The 14,739-nt window shown below is 37.6% G+C and overlaps 1 protein-coding gene across 3 annotated transcripts in view; it reads right to left on the bottom strand.

The window, feature by feature from the left end:
• The window catches only part of GABRA3 (gamma-aminobutyric acid type A receptor subunit alpha3), a 237,585-nt gene that overhangs the window by 44,289 nt on the left and 178,557 nt on the right, over positions 1-14,739 (bottom strand). For all 3 annotated transcript variants that reach the window (XM_006059662.4, XM_044936782.2, XM_044936781.2), the window contains exon 6: positions 11,846-11,928. In XM_006059662.4, coding sequence (XP_006059724.1) covers positions 11,846-11,928 — 83 coding nt within the window. The remainder of the gene's footprint in view (positions 1-11,845; positions 11,929-14,739) is intronic.

Raw genomic sequence — 14,739 nt, 5'->3', positions numbered from 1 at the left:
GGGATGACAGAGGATGAGATGGTTGGATGGCATCACTGACTCAATGGACATGAGTTTGAGTAAACTCCAGGAGTTGGTGATGGACAGGGAGGCCTGTTGTGCTGCAGTCCATGAGGTTACAAAGAGTCGGACATGACTGAGCAACTAAACTGAACTGAACTGATTCAAAAATCCATGGGATGCAGCAAATACTAAGAGGGACATTTATGGCAAAAAAAAGCCTGTATCAGGAATCAAGAAAACTCTCAAATACACAACCTAACCTACCATCTAAAGGAATTAGAAAAAGGGCAAAGAAAACCAAGAGTCAGCAGAAGGAAGGAAATTATAAAGATTAGAGGAGAAATAAGTTAAGTAGAGACCAAAAAAACCCCCACAACAATGGAAAAGATCAATGAAGGCAAGAGCTGACTTTTTTGAAAAGATAAATGAAATTGCTAAGACTTTAAGCCACACTCATTAAAAGAGAGGGAGACCCAAATAAACAAATTAAAAAATGAAAGAGGGGAAATTACAATGACTATCACAGAAACACAGAAAATCATAAGAGAATAGTATGAGCAGTTATATGCCAACAAATTGGACAACCTAGATGAAATACATAAATTCCTAGAAACATAAACTCTTCCAAAACTGAGTCAGGAAGAAACAGATACTCTGAACAGACTGGTCACAAGTAGGAAATTAAATCAGTAATCAAAAAACTCTCAAAAAACAAAAGTCCAGGACTAGACAGTCTCACAGGGAAATTCTACCAAATATATAAAGAAGAATTAATACCTATCCTTCTCAACTATTCCAAAACATTGAAGAGTAGAAAACATCCCCAAATTCATTCTACAAGGCCATTATTACCATGATATCCAATTAGACAAAGACACTACAAAACAGAAAATTATAGGCCAATATCTCTGATTTTTATAGATATAAAAATCTTCAATAAAATATTATCAAACCAAATCTAGCAATATGCAAAAAAGAACTATATACCATGGTCAAGTGCAAATTATTCTAGGATGCAATCATGGTTCAGTATCCACAAATCAATCAATGTGGTACACCTCATTAACAAAAAGAAGACAAAAGCCAGATGATCATATCAATAGATGCAGAAAAATTTTACAAAATTCAACACCTATTCATAATAAAAACTCTCCAGAAAGTGAGCATAGAGGCAACATACCTCAAAATAATAAAAGCCATCTAGGACAAACCCACAACTAATGTTATAGCCAATGGTAAAAAGCTGAAAGCTTTTCCTCTAAAATCAGGGAATAAGACAAGGATGCCCAATCTCACCATCTTTATTTAACATAATATTGGAAGTCCTATTCACAGCAATCAGAGAAGAAAAAAAATGGCATCCACATTAGAAGGAAAGAGATAAAATGGTCACTATTTACAAATGACATAATACTATATATAGAAAATGCTAGTCACCACCAGAAAAGTATTAGAACTAATAAATTAATTCAGCAAAGTTGTAGGATTCAAGATTAATATACAGAAATCTGTTGCTGTTCTATACACCACTAAGAAACTATCATAGAAAGGCAAATAAACAATCCCATTTATATCAAAAAGAATAAAATATGAAGGAATAAATTTAACCAAGGAAGTGAAGGATCTTATTCTGAAAACTATAAATCATTAATGAAGGAAATGGAAGATCATACAAATAGAAATGTAGCCAATATTTATGGACTAGAAAAGTTAATATTGTTAAAATGTCCACATTGTTCAAAGAAATTCACAGATTTAACACAATCCCTAACAAAATACCCATGCCATTTTTCACAGAACTAGAACAAATAGTCCTAAAATTTGTGTGGAAGCACAAAAGATCCTGAAGAGCTAAAGCAATCTTGAGAAAAAAAACACAAAGCTTGAGGCATCATGCTCTCTGACTTCAGATTGTATTACAAAGCTCCAGTAATCAAAACAGTATGATACCACACAAAAATAGAAATATAGATCAATGGAGCAGTATAGAAAGCACAAAAATAAACTCATGCACCTATGGCAAATTAATATATGACAAAGGAGGCAAGAATATACAGTGGAAAAAAGATAGCCTCTTCAATAAGTGGTGCTGTGAAAACTGGCAGCTACATGTCAGAACATTAAATCAGAACACTCCTTCACACTATATACAAAAATAAACTCAAAATGGACTAAAGACCTAAATGTAAGACTGGAAATCATAAAACTCCTAGAAGAAAACATACGTAGAGCAGTCTTTGACATAAGAGATAGCAATATATTTTTGGATTGTCCCTTTAAGCAAAGGAAACAAAAAGATAAATAAACACGTAGGACCTAATTAAACAAAAAATTTTGCACAGCAAAGGAAACCAACTAAGAGACTTGATTTAAAAATATAGAGAAGACCTGAATAGACATTTCCCCAAAGACATATAAATGTTCAATAATTAGTCACCTGAAAAGATGCCCAATATTACTAATCGTCAGAGAAATGCAAATCAAAACCACAATAAAATATCACTTCACATGAGTTATAATGGCTGTCGTCAAAAAGATCCCAAATAATAAATTTGGAAAGGATGGATAGACTTGGTAAGGATGTTGAGAAAAGGGAACACTTATACACTAGTACACTGTTAGTGGGAATGTAGATTGATGTAGCCACTGTGGAAAACAGTATGGAGGTTTCTCAAAAAACTAAAAACAGAACTACCATATGACCCAGCAATTCCACTCCTGGGAATATATTTGCAGAAAATGAAAACACTAATTTGAAAAGATATCTGTACCCCAGTGTTCATAGCAGCAGTATTTGCAATAGGCAAGATACAGAAGCCAACTTAAATGTTCAACAGATGAATGTATATGATATAGTGTGTGTGTGTGTGTGTGTGTGTGTGTGTGTAAAATGGATACTGTTGTTTAGTCACTAAGTCATGTCCAACTCTTTGTGACCAACATGGACGGTAGCCCGCCAGGCTCCCTCTGTCCATGGGATTTTCAAGGCAAGAATATTGGAGTGGGTTGCCATTTCCTTCTCCAGGGGATCTTCCTGACCCAGGGACCAAACCCACATCTCCTGCATTGGCAGGCAGATTCTTTACCACTGAGCCACCAGGGAAGCCTAAAATGGGATATTAGCCATAAAAAGAAAGAAATTTTGATATTTGCAACAACATGGATAGACTTTGAGGCTTTTATGTTCAGTGAAATAAGTCAGACAAAGAAAGCAAGATAGGGGTAGGGGATTAAGAGGCACAAACCACTATACATAAATTACAAGAAAATACTGTGCAGCACAAGGAGTACAGCCAATAATTTATAATAACTTTAAATAGAATATAATTTATTAAAATATTGAATCACTATGGTATACATCTGAAAGTAATATAATATTTTAAATTAACTATACTTTAAGTTTTTAAAAAATGAAATAAGGGTTTTAGTCCATAGGCTATAAGGTCTGTGGGCATGACTGAAATAGAGATGACATGGCCAGACGTATGCTCTAGAAAGATTGTTCAACCAGCAGTATGGATGACTGGTTGAAAAGAATGAAACTAATGCCAAAACAGTAGTTACAAAGGTCATCACAATGTTTTGTGTGAATGGCATTTAGGACAAAATATATAGTATTAGTGGGATGAATTGAGTGGAACGGGGAGGAGATCTCAGTGGCAGGATATAACTATGGCTTGGCTTCCCTGATAGCTCAGTTGGTAAAGAATCCGCCTGCAATGCAGGAGACCCCAATTGGATTCCTGGGTTGGGAAGATCCCCTGGAGAAGGGATAGGCTACCCACTCCAGTATTCTTGGGCTTCCCTTGTGGCTCAGCTGGTAAAGAATCAGACTATAATGCGGGAGACCTGGGTTTGATCCCTGGGTTGGGAAGATGCCCTGGAGAAAGGAAAGGCTAACCACTCCAGTATTCTGGCCTGGAGAATTCCATGGACTGTATAGTCCATGGGGTCACAAAGAGTCAGACATGACTGAGTGACTTACACTTTCAAGAAAGGAAAGGAGGAAGTCTGAGGAAGGATTCTAGATAACCATGAGTTTGTAGCTTTTGCAAGTACTTGACTCATGACGGAATTCATTCGCCCATCGGGGAACAGAAGTCTTTCCCTTCAGGCCTTCTCTTTCTTCTCTTCTCCCTGCCTGTCCCATGGGTCTCTCTAAACCCTCAATTTCCCTCCCAGTTGAGTCCTTCTCCTCAATTTCGATCTTTTTTTCCCCCCATGGAGGAGCAGACTTAGAGAGGTGTGGGGAATGGATGCTGCAGAAAGGAGACTTATCAGACAATAAGAACTACAGCACTCCTAGAATGGCCCCCTTAACATATATTGTATTGGCTATGATACCACAAGCATCTGCTTGCCTTTGGTTGCTTTGCCAAATGCCTCCTTCTGTTACTTGAGCCTTGGTATGTGCCAGGCTCCAGGAATATGAGAAGTAAAAATCAGTCCTGCCACAATAGCACAAATGAGCAAGAATTCCCTTTGAACTCATACTGTCAGAAACTGCTTGCTTGCTTGCTTGTTTGATTCAGTCACTCATATACTGAGACATTATAATAGATGGTTAATGTACAGAAGTCATAAGACATTTGAGGCCCCAACCTTTCATTGAACTTATAAGTCTAGTACAGAAAGAAAATATGTAAGTAAATAAAGAAGATAATATCGTACAGTGATAAGTGCTATAAAAAATAAAACAGAGTTTATGAGGTGGGGAGGAGTTTAATTAGATACAGTGATCAGAGCAGATCCCTTTGAGGGGGTGGCTTTTTAGCAGAAAAATGGAAGATGAGCAAAAGCCAGAGTTTGATGGAGAATATTTCATGTGCCAAACAAACAAAAAACAGAAAGTGTAAACTCTTCCGAGTGGGAAATATTCTGCAGTGTTACAGTGTTCTAGGAACTGGAAGAAAGCCAATGGATAGGGGAAAGAGATATGAGATGAAGTTGAAGAGGTTAACAACAACCTGATCACAAGCTCTAAACCAAGACACAAAACACAGAAGGTTTCAGAGAAAAAATAACCAGCTTGGTTTGGGCATATTCAGTAAGAATACAAGAGTTCTGATGAACATAACAACTACAGCCTAAGGTTGGCATACTATGAAACCAAGTGGAAATAAACACTCCATAGGTTTATAACTAATTCAAATACTTAAAACTGATTAAAAAAGATTTTAAAATATCCAAAGTTACAGGGTAAGTTATAGGCAAGTATGCATGTGTGCCAAGTTGCTTCAGTTGTGGCTGACTCTTTGCAACCCTGTGGATTGTAGCCCACCAGGCTCCTCTGTCAGAGAGTTACTGGCAAATCAGGACAAATTCGGACTTCTGGCATGAGGTATATGTGTTTATGCAGCTATTGAAATGATCATGTGGCTTCTTGTCCTTTACTTTATTGATATGGTGTATTACATTGATTGATTTTTGGATATAAAGGCTACTTTATATCCCTGGAATAGATCTCACTTGAAGATAGTGGGTAATTAATTTATAGGCTTTTTTATTTGTTTTTTATTTTATTTATTTTGTTGAAGACTTTTATGTCTATAGTCATAAAGAATTCATAAAGAATATTTGGCTGTAGTTTTCTTTTCTTGTGATCTTTGGTTTTGGTATCATGGTAATACTGACCTGACTGAATGTTCTTCCTCATCTATATTATACAAGACTTTGGGAAGACTTAATATTCATTCTTCTTTAAATGTTTGATAAAATTCAATGGTGAAACCATCTGGGTCTGGGTTTTTGCTTGTGGGAAGTTATAAAATTACTAATTAAGTCTTTTGTTATAGGTCCAGTAAAAATGTCTACTTTTTTCTAAGTCACTTCTAGTAGTTTGTGTATTAGTAGTAATTTTTCCATTTCATCTAGGCTCTCTCATTTGTTGACATGTAATTTGCAGCTTGTGTTATTTTATAATCCTGTTTATTTCTGTAAGATCAGTAGTGATGTCCTTATTTCATGATTTGATTATTCTCTTGTTTTGTGCATCTGTGTTTTGTATTCTCTCTTTCATCAGTCTAGCTAAAGGTTTATCAGTTTTTTGATTTTTTCAAAAAACCACTTTTACATTATTTGATTCTGTTTAATGTTTTTCTATTTTCTGTTTCATTTAATTTCACTCTAATGTTTATTATTTTCTTCTATCTGCTTGTTTTGAATTTAGTTTGCTCTTCTCTTTCTAGTTTCTTAAGGTGGAAGTTCAGGTTATTGATTTTAGATCTTTCTTCTTTTTGATACAGTCTTTACAGTTATAAATTTTCCTCTAAACACTGCTTTAAGCTGTATTTACATTGTACATAATTTTCATTAATTTCAAAATATTTTCTAATTCCCCTTATGATTTTTTCTTTGACACATTTTTTTTGTTTAGGAATATGCTGTTTAATTTCAGCATATTTGTGAATTTTCCAAATTCCCTTCCATAGTTGATTTTTAATTTCATTCAAGTGAGGTTAGATAACATACTTCATATGGTTACAGTACTTTTAAACTGACTGCATCTTGTTTTAAGGCCTAACATACAGTTTACCACAGAAAATATTCCATGTGCACTTCAGAATAATGGGTGTTCTGATATTATTTGGTAGAGTGCAATATAAATGCTGCTGCTGCTGCTGCTAAGTCGCTTCAGTCGTGTCTGACTCTGTGTGACCCCATGGACGGCAGCCTACCAGGTTTCTCCGTCCATGGGATTCTCCAGGCAAGAACACTGGAGTGGGTTGCCATTCCCTTATCCAGTGCATGAAAGTGGAAAGTGAAAGTGAAGTCGCTCATTCGTGTCTGACTCTTAGCGACACCATGGACTGCAGCCTACCAGGCTCCTCCATCCATGAGATTTTCCGTGCAACAGTACCGGAGTGGGGTGTCATTGCCTTCTCCAATATAAATGCTAATTAAATCTAATTGGTTTGTATCATGTTCAAGTCTTCTATTTCTATGTTGATGTTCTGTCTAGTTGCTCTATGGAAGTGGAATATTAAAATATTTAGTTTTTTTTATTATTGAATATTCTATTTCCCTTTTCTATTCTTGTCAGTTTTGCTCTGTGCATTTTGGGTTTCTAGGTTCAATCATCTTTATAATTGTTATATCTTCCTGATGAATTGATCCTTTTTATCATTATGAAATCTTCAAGGCTTCTTCAGAATGGGGGTGAAGAGGATCAGAACATGGTTCTCTCGCCTTATTGAGAATCAGCCATTTCTCTTGACTAACAACACTCCTCAGACTGTTGTGAGCCTTTGCTTAGAATTTGGAGGAAGTTTATTTTGACAACTTTTGAAAATGTTCTTGTTGCTTTTATTGAAGAGTGGATTTTCAGAAGTTCTCACTTTACCATTCCAGAATTGCTTCCTTATTAGTTTTCAAAGTCAATATTAACTGCCCACTTAAGAATTTAAACCACTCTCTCCTTCTTAATATACTTAATTTGCTTCTAGGACAGTATGCTCCCTTAAGTTCCCTCTTACTACACCTGTCCTATCCTTCACATTTACTGAGTTATTCTCTTCTCTTTAGCCTCTAAATGTTATAGTGATTCAGGAAACAGTCTTTGACACTCTTATCTACATGCAGTCAACTCCTCCAGCCTTATGGCTTTAAATACCATCTAAATGGATGAAACTTCAATTAAATATACAGTCTGCTGGCTCAGATGGTAAAGAATCTGCCTACAATGCAGAAGACCCACGAACAATCCCTAAGTATGGAAGATCCCCTGGAGGAGGGATTGGCTACCCACTCCAATATTCATGCCTGGAGAAACCATGGACAGAGGAGCCTGGTGGGCTACATTCCATGGGGTCCTAAAGAGTTGGGCATAACTGAGAGACTAATACATACTAGATATCTTTCCTGAAACTAGACTTACATTCCATATATTCAGCACCCAGAAGCACTAGTTGTGTCCCTTATCAAGCATAAACCCCATCAAGTGTAACCACTATCCTGACTATTGTTTCTATGTGTAATTTCCTTCCTGGCATTTATTCGGAAATGTATATATTTTATTGAAAATCAAATAATGAGAAAAATAGTTGAGAAATAAGCAAAATGGAAACATAATTCTCCTATAAAAATTAAAGCTTAACAATAGACATAGAATCATTACTGGAATAAAGAAATCTACTAATGTCAAGTCAAAGCAAGAACAGGAAATGCTAGCACACTGAATCAAAAGTGTTGAAATTCGAAGTATCAGGACAGGAATATATGTTGATCTGATCACTTGATTTTGCTTATCATAAGTGTATGTTTATAGCCATTACTCCTTGGAAGAAAAGTTATGACCAACCTATCAAAAGCAGAGACATTACTTTGCCAACAAAGGTCCATCTAGTCAAGGCTATCGTTTTTCCAGTGGTCATATATGGATGTGAGAGTTGGACTGTGAAGAAAGCTGAGTGCTGAAGAATTGATGCTTTTGAACTGTGGTGTTGGAGAAGACTCTTGAGAGTCCCTTGGACTGCAAGGAGATCCAACCAGTCCATTCCGAAGGAGATCAGCCCTGGGATTTCTTTGGAAGGAACGATGCTAAAGCTGAAACTCCAGTACTTTGGCCACCTCATGCTAAGAGTTGACTCATTGGAAAAGACTCTGATGCTGGGAGGGATTGGGGGCAGGAGGAGAAGGGGACAACAGAGGATGAGATGGCTGGATGGCATCACTGACTTGATGGACGTGAGTCTGAGTGAACTCCGGGAGTTGGTAATGGACAGGGAGGCCTGGCGTGCTGCAATTCATAGGGTTGCAAAGAGTTGGACATGACTGAGCGACTGAACTGAACTGAACTGAACTGATACTGCTAATGGTGAGTCATTTTTAGTCTTCTTGCCCAGAAAATCTCATGGACAGAGGAACCTCGCTGGCTATAGTCCACAGGGTCACAAAGAGTTGGACATGACGGAAGTTAATTAGCATGCATAGCCAATTAACAATGTTGTGATAGTTTCAGGTAAACAGCAAAGGGGCTGAGCCATACATATACATGTATCCATTCTCCTACAAACTCCCCTCCCATCCAGGCTGCTAAGTAACATTGAGCAGAGTTCCCTGTGCTATACAGTAAGTTCTTGTTGATTATCTATTTTAAATGTAGTGTGTAAATGTCTATCCCAACCCCCCTAACTGTCCCTTCTTCCTGGCAACCCCGGCAACCATAAGTTCATTTTCTATTACTTTTTTATATATATCATCCAGCAGCAGCCCTATGATCAGGGCAAAACTTGAATTCCAAGCTGCAATCCACGGCCACAATTGGAAAGTACCACCAAGAATGAAGGGGCTTCCCTGGTGGCTCAGATGGTAAAGAATCTGCCTGCAATGCAGATGACCTGGGTTCAATCCCTTGGGTGGGAAGATCCCCTGGAGAAGGGAATGGTAACACACTCCAGGATTCTTGCCTGGAGAATCCCATGGAAGGAGGAGCCTGGCAAGCTACAGTCTATAGGGTTGCAAAGAGTCAGACACAACTGAGCAACACACACACCAAGAATAAAGGAGGTTGTACCCTATCTCCAGAACTTTAGTCTTTTCAATCCTTATTGCTCAACAGTTCTAGGTTTCCTAATTGTTCATGAGGGGAGCTTGTTCACTCATGAACAACTCTATCCTACATAGAATGGAAGTAATACTTACCTAACTTGATAGTAAATCCATTAGGACAGAAATCTATAAGTCATCCTTGAGTTCTCTTCTTGTGATAGTCTATATCTAATTCATTGGAGGATGCTTTGGGATTGTCCTTCACAATGTGTCCAGAATCAGAATCTTATCACTTATGCCACTATCACTCTGATCTGAGCCATCATCATCTCTCAACTGAAATATTACAATAACCTATTAACTGGACTCCCTGCTTCTATCTTTCTCATACTTATTTTTAACAGAGTATCCATAATGATTCTTGAAAAAACAAAAATCAGATAATATATCTAAATATTCCAATAACTCCACTTTCCCTCAGAATAAAATTCAAAGTGCTTTACTGTCCATCAAGACTGCAGATGACCTGACCCCCTCTTTGATCTCACATCTGGCACTTTGATGTTCTTTAACAAGTCAGATACATTTCTGACTCAGGGTCTTGTCCCTGGCTGTTCCCTATAACTACAGTATTATTTCCAAAAATATCTGTCTTGTTAAATCTTTTGCCTCCTCAAACTTTCTGCCCAAATGTCACTTTTCAAAGAAGACTACAATGATTACTTTATTTTAAATTTCAATGGCAATGCCTATCTTCCACCTAGACATGATTGACTCCACCTTATTCTGCAGTACTTTTATGTCTTCTTATGGTGTGTCTCATTTTACAACATACTTTATACTTTAATTTTTAATCTAGTGTTTATTTTCTCTTTTGCCATCACTCTCTCCTCTATATAAGCTCCACAAGGGCAGGGTCTTTGTTTTATTCATGGATGCATTCCAAGCTCCTATAATAGAGCCTGGCCTACAGGAGATAATTTGTAAATTTTGACAATGATTGAAAAAAATATGTCACACGTAATTATTTGGGTCTTTTCAAATGCACTTTCTACATTAAAATACAGAGATAAATATAATTTAGAGATGATAAACACAGACCATGATATATTGCTCCAAGTGTAGTTCAGTTCAGTCACTCAATCATGTCTGACTCTTTGCGACCCCATGGACTGCAGCACACCAGGCCTCCCTGTCCATCATCAACTCCTGGAGTTTACCCAAACTCATGTTCATTGAGTCAGTGATGCCATCCAACCATCTCATCCTCTTTCGTCCCCTTCTCTTCCTGCCTTCAATCTTGCCCAGCATCAAGGTCTTTTCAAATGAGTCAGTTCTTCGCATCAGGTGGCCAAAGTATTGGAGTTTCAGCTTGAACATCAGTCCCTCCAATGAATACTCAGGACTAATCTCCTTTAGGATGGACTGGTTGGATCTCCTTGCAGTCCAAGGGACTCTCAAGAGTCTTCTCCAACACCATAGTAAGAAAGCATCAATTCTTCAGCACTCAGCTTTCCTTATAGTCCAACTCTCACATCCACACATGACCACTGGAAAAACCATAGCCTTGACTAGACAGACCTTTGTTGGCAAAGTAATGTCTCTGCTTTTTAATATGCTGTCTGGGTTGGTTATAACTTTCCTTCCAAGGAGTAAGCGTCTTTTAATTTCATGGCTGCAGTCACCATCTGCAGTGATTTTGGAGCCCAAAAAATAAAGTCTGCCACTGTTGCTCTGATGACACCCAAGTTAAACTTACTCTGAAATTCTTAGTCAGAAACTCACTCAAATTCTACTCAATTTTGATTTTTCTAATTATCTGAAAATGGGCTATGTATGTACTTATTTCCCTGCCAGATTTACAGCTATTGGCAAGGGCAATACTCTCTTAAAAGGAGAAAATTTCCCATCTCTTACTGTTTATCATTTGCTATAGAGAATTAGATAGAACTATACGAAGATGCACATAGAATAGGCATTTAAAAAATATAAACACCTTCTGTTAGAAGGATCTTGTCTTTAGGAAGCTATTATTGTGCTTTATATCAGCTCTGTCTTGGCTTGTCTTATGGATAATTTAGGAAACAGATGTTAATGTTACAAGCTAATGACAAAAAAATTAGTCTAAAATGGTGAAATAATGTTTGCTTCCTAAAATGAAAACTCTATTAAAGGTTAAATCTCCTGATCAGTTAGTACTACTCCATCCCACTCCCCTTCCCCACTTACATACTAGCCCAAATTAAAGCTCTCAGCTTTTGAAATTACTAAGGGACAGAATAGGAACTATGTCATTTTTTTTTGGCGGGGGGTAGGGGGGAGATCAGAAAACAGAAAGTAAGAAAATACATACAGCTTCCAAACTTCAGTGGGCAGGCATGCACATCCATAGGAAAATCTTCCAAATGCATGGGACACTCGGCATGAATTGTTAACCTGAAAGGAAGAACAGAACATGAAATTAAGCTAAAATGAATGGTATTAAACATGGAGCTCGGTTTCCATTCACCAGCAGTGGAGTGCTGCTAAAAAAACCAAAAATTTGTTTGTATAGGTTCACTGAGATCTAAGATTTTATGAACACAAGGGATGGAGTAACTGGACTAGAGAGCCTCTCAAAGCAGTATCCAGATTTTTAGATCAGATATGAATCCACTTTACCACCTTTAGGAAAACAAATATCATTTATCTGCCCTAGCTGAGCTCCCTTAGCTACCTGCCCACCAAAGAAGCATGGAAACACCAGGTTCTGAGTCATTCAGTCCTGATCACAGTTTAATTGCCTGTGTGAGTGTGTGCTGTCACTCAGTTGTGTCTGACTCTTTAAAACTCCATGGACTGTAGCCTACCAGGTTCCTCTGTCCATGGAATTTTTCAGGCAAGAATAGTGGAATGGGTTGCCATTTCCTTCTCCAGGGATCTCCCCACCCAGGGATCGAATTCACATCTCTTGCGTCTCCCACATTGGCAGGCAGATTCTTTACCACTGCACCACCTTGGAAGCCCAGCAGTTTATTCTGAAATAATTCTCCTCAGCAGGCTATCGTGTGAATTAAAAAATTTAGAGACTGCACTGGAGAGGAGGGATGTGTAGAAAGGATACCTTTAACCTGATAATAAGAACAAAAGATGGCTCTGCTGAAGGTGATTCTTGCAGAACACATACACACATTTGCACATTCATGTACACACACAGCAGCTGGCAAGAAAAAAAAAATTACAAAGTTTATGGAGGACATCAAACACCTTAGAGGTCAAGTATGAAGAACTCATGTGCTCTTAATAGGGACAACATGTAGGAGAGACTGTTCACAGATTCCTCAATCGAAATCTAGATTGGGTAAGACTTGCCATACCCACATACTCATTCTCTGGCATTACTCTGTCTAAATAATCAGTTCTAAAATTTCCTGTCTTTTTCCTTCATATATTTTGAGCCTCAACTTTCTTTGTCCTAGGAAGTAACCTGCTATGTGGAAATGGGAATCGCAAAAATTCATAATTATTTGACAGCTAACTCTGATGAGCTTTTTCTAGCTAACCTGTATACCCCCTGGTTATACTGGATTCAATCCCTGCCATCCTCTTAAGAGTTTTAGGTGGCCAACTGGCAATAATCTCTTATCCTGGTTAACTGTTAAACTTGATAAATGTGTACCACCTCATAAATGATCACAGTAGCAATAGTGGATACTGCTCAAAACAGGCTGACGAAAGCAAACATGCTCAGGTGTTTATTAGCAAGAACTCTAGGCTGGAAGGCAGAAACCAAGTGTGTGCCCTTTAGCAAATATTTACCCACCTCTTATTTTCCATTTCCTTATCTAAATAGTAAGAGGTTAAACTAGATGGCAAGTATCCTTGCAGCTCTAACTAATCCCTTGGATATTTATAAAATTTCCCATGTGTCTTGGACAAAAGCTCAATTCTCAAGTCAGCCTGCAATATTCCACCAATCTACTCTTTATTCTTAAGGCATAAGTAGGGAGTTTCAGGACTCAGAGAACCTGATACAAGAGAAATATCTTTCATTGAGAAGCCTGCTCCTGTTGGATACATAAAAGATTTCATGAGGGCTTAATAAAGAAAACTGTTCCTTTTATCCACTTATTATTAGTATTTCCAAGATACTGCCTATTATGAGTAATGCCAAGGGGAAATTACTTTATGTCTATCCTGTTGTCCTGAGGACATGGCAAATATAACCACAACAAATAGATTATCAAAGCCAAGATGCAAAAGGTACTGATTTCTGTTTAGGAGAAGAACTGAATTATAATAGCTTTCCTATTTTCATTCCCATCCACTTTATACCCATTTTACCTAAGCACAGATAAGTAATGATAAAGCAGGTGTTGGTGGGAGTAGGGTACTTCAAAAGCCAGATTATGCTGTGGTCTTTTCACTGGTACTTAAATGCACCCTAATGCCTTCTCTCCTCCTTGTTACCACTTTTAAGACCCCTTCAACCTTTTTATGCAGCAGAAAGCACCCAGACTAAACTCAGGCTAATATACTCATCACCACAATCTATGCCACAAAATATCCATCCTCTTCAAAACTTTGCTTCTACCCTCTTTTATTATTATGTTGAAAGTGAAAGTCACTCAGTCATGTCTGACTCTTTGCGACCCCATGAACTATACAGTCCATGGAATTTTCCAGGGCAGAATACTGGAGTGGATAGCCTTTCCCTTCTCCAGGGGATCTTCCCAACCCAGGTCTCCCACACTGAAGGCAGATTCTTTACAAGCTGAGCCACGAGGGAAGCACTATTATTATGTTATTAAATTAAATTATTATTTTGTGACAAAACACTTAACATAAGATCTGCCCACTTAGTAAATTTTAAGAATTTAACACAGTATTTTTAATTCGCCCGAATAGATATTAGTCCAAAGAAGACATACAAAATGGTTAACAGGGACTTGAAAAGATGCTCAACATCTCTACTCATCAGGGATATGCAGATTAAAACCACATGCGGTATCACCTCACATTTGTTAGAACAGCTGTCATCAAAAAAGATAAGAGATAACAAGTGTTGGTGAGGATGTGGAAAAAAGAGAATCCTCCTACACTGTTGGTGGGAATGTAAATTGGTACAGCCCCTATGGAAAACAGTAGAGAGGCTCTTCAAAAATTAAAAATAGAACTACCATGTGATCCAGTAATCCCACTTCTGGTTCTCTGTCCAAAGGAATTGAAATCAAGATATCAAAGAGATATCTGTACTCCCATGTTTTA

This window comes from Bubalus bubalis, chromosome X (assembly GCF_019923935.1).
Source record: "Bubalus bubalis isolate 160015118507 breed Murrah chromosome X, NDDB_SH_1, whole genome shotgun sequence".
Lineage (NCBI taxonomy): Eukaryota > Metazoa > Chordata > Mammalia > Artiodactyla > Bovidae > Bubalus > Bubalus bubalis.
The sequence above is the reverse complement of the archived record's forward strand: the minus strand, read 5'-3'. Positions and strand labels throughout refer to the sequence as shown.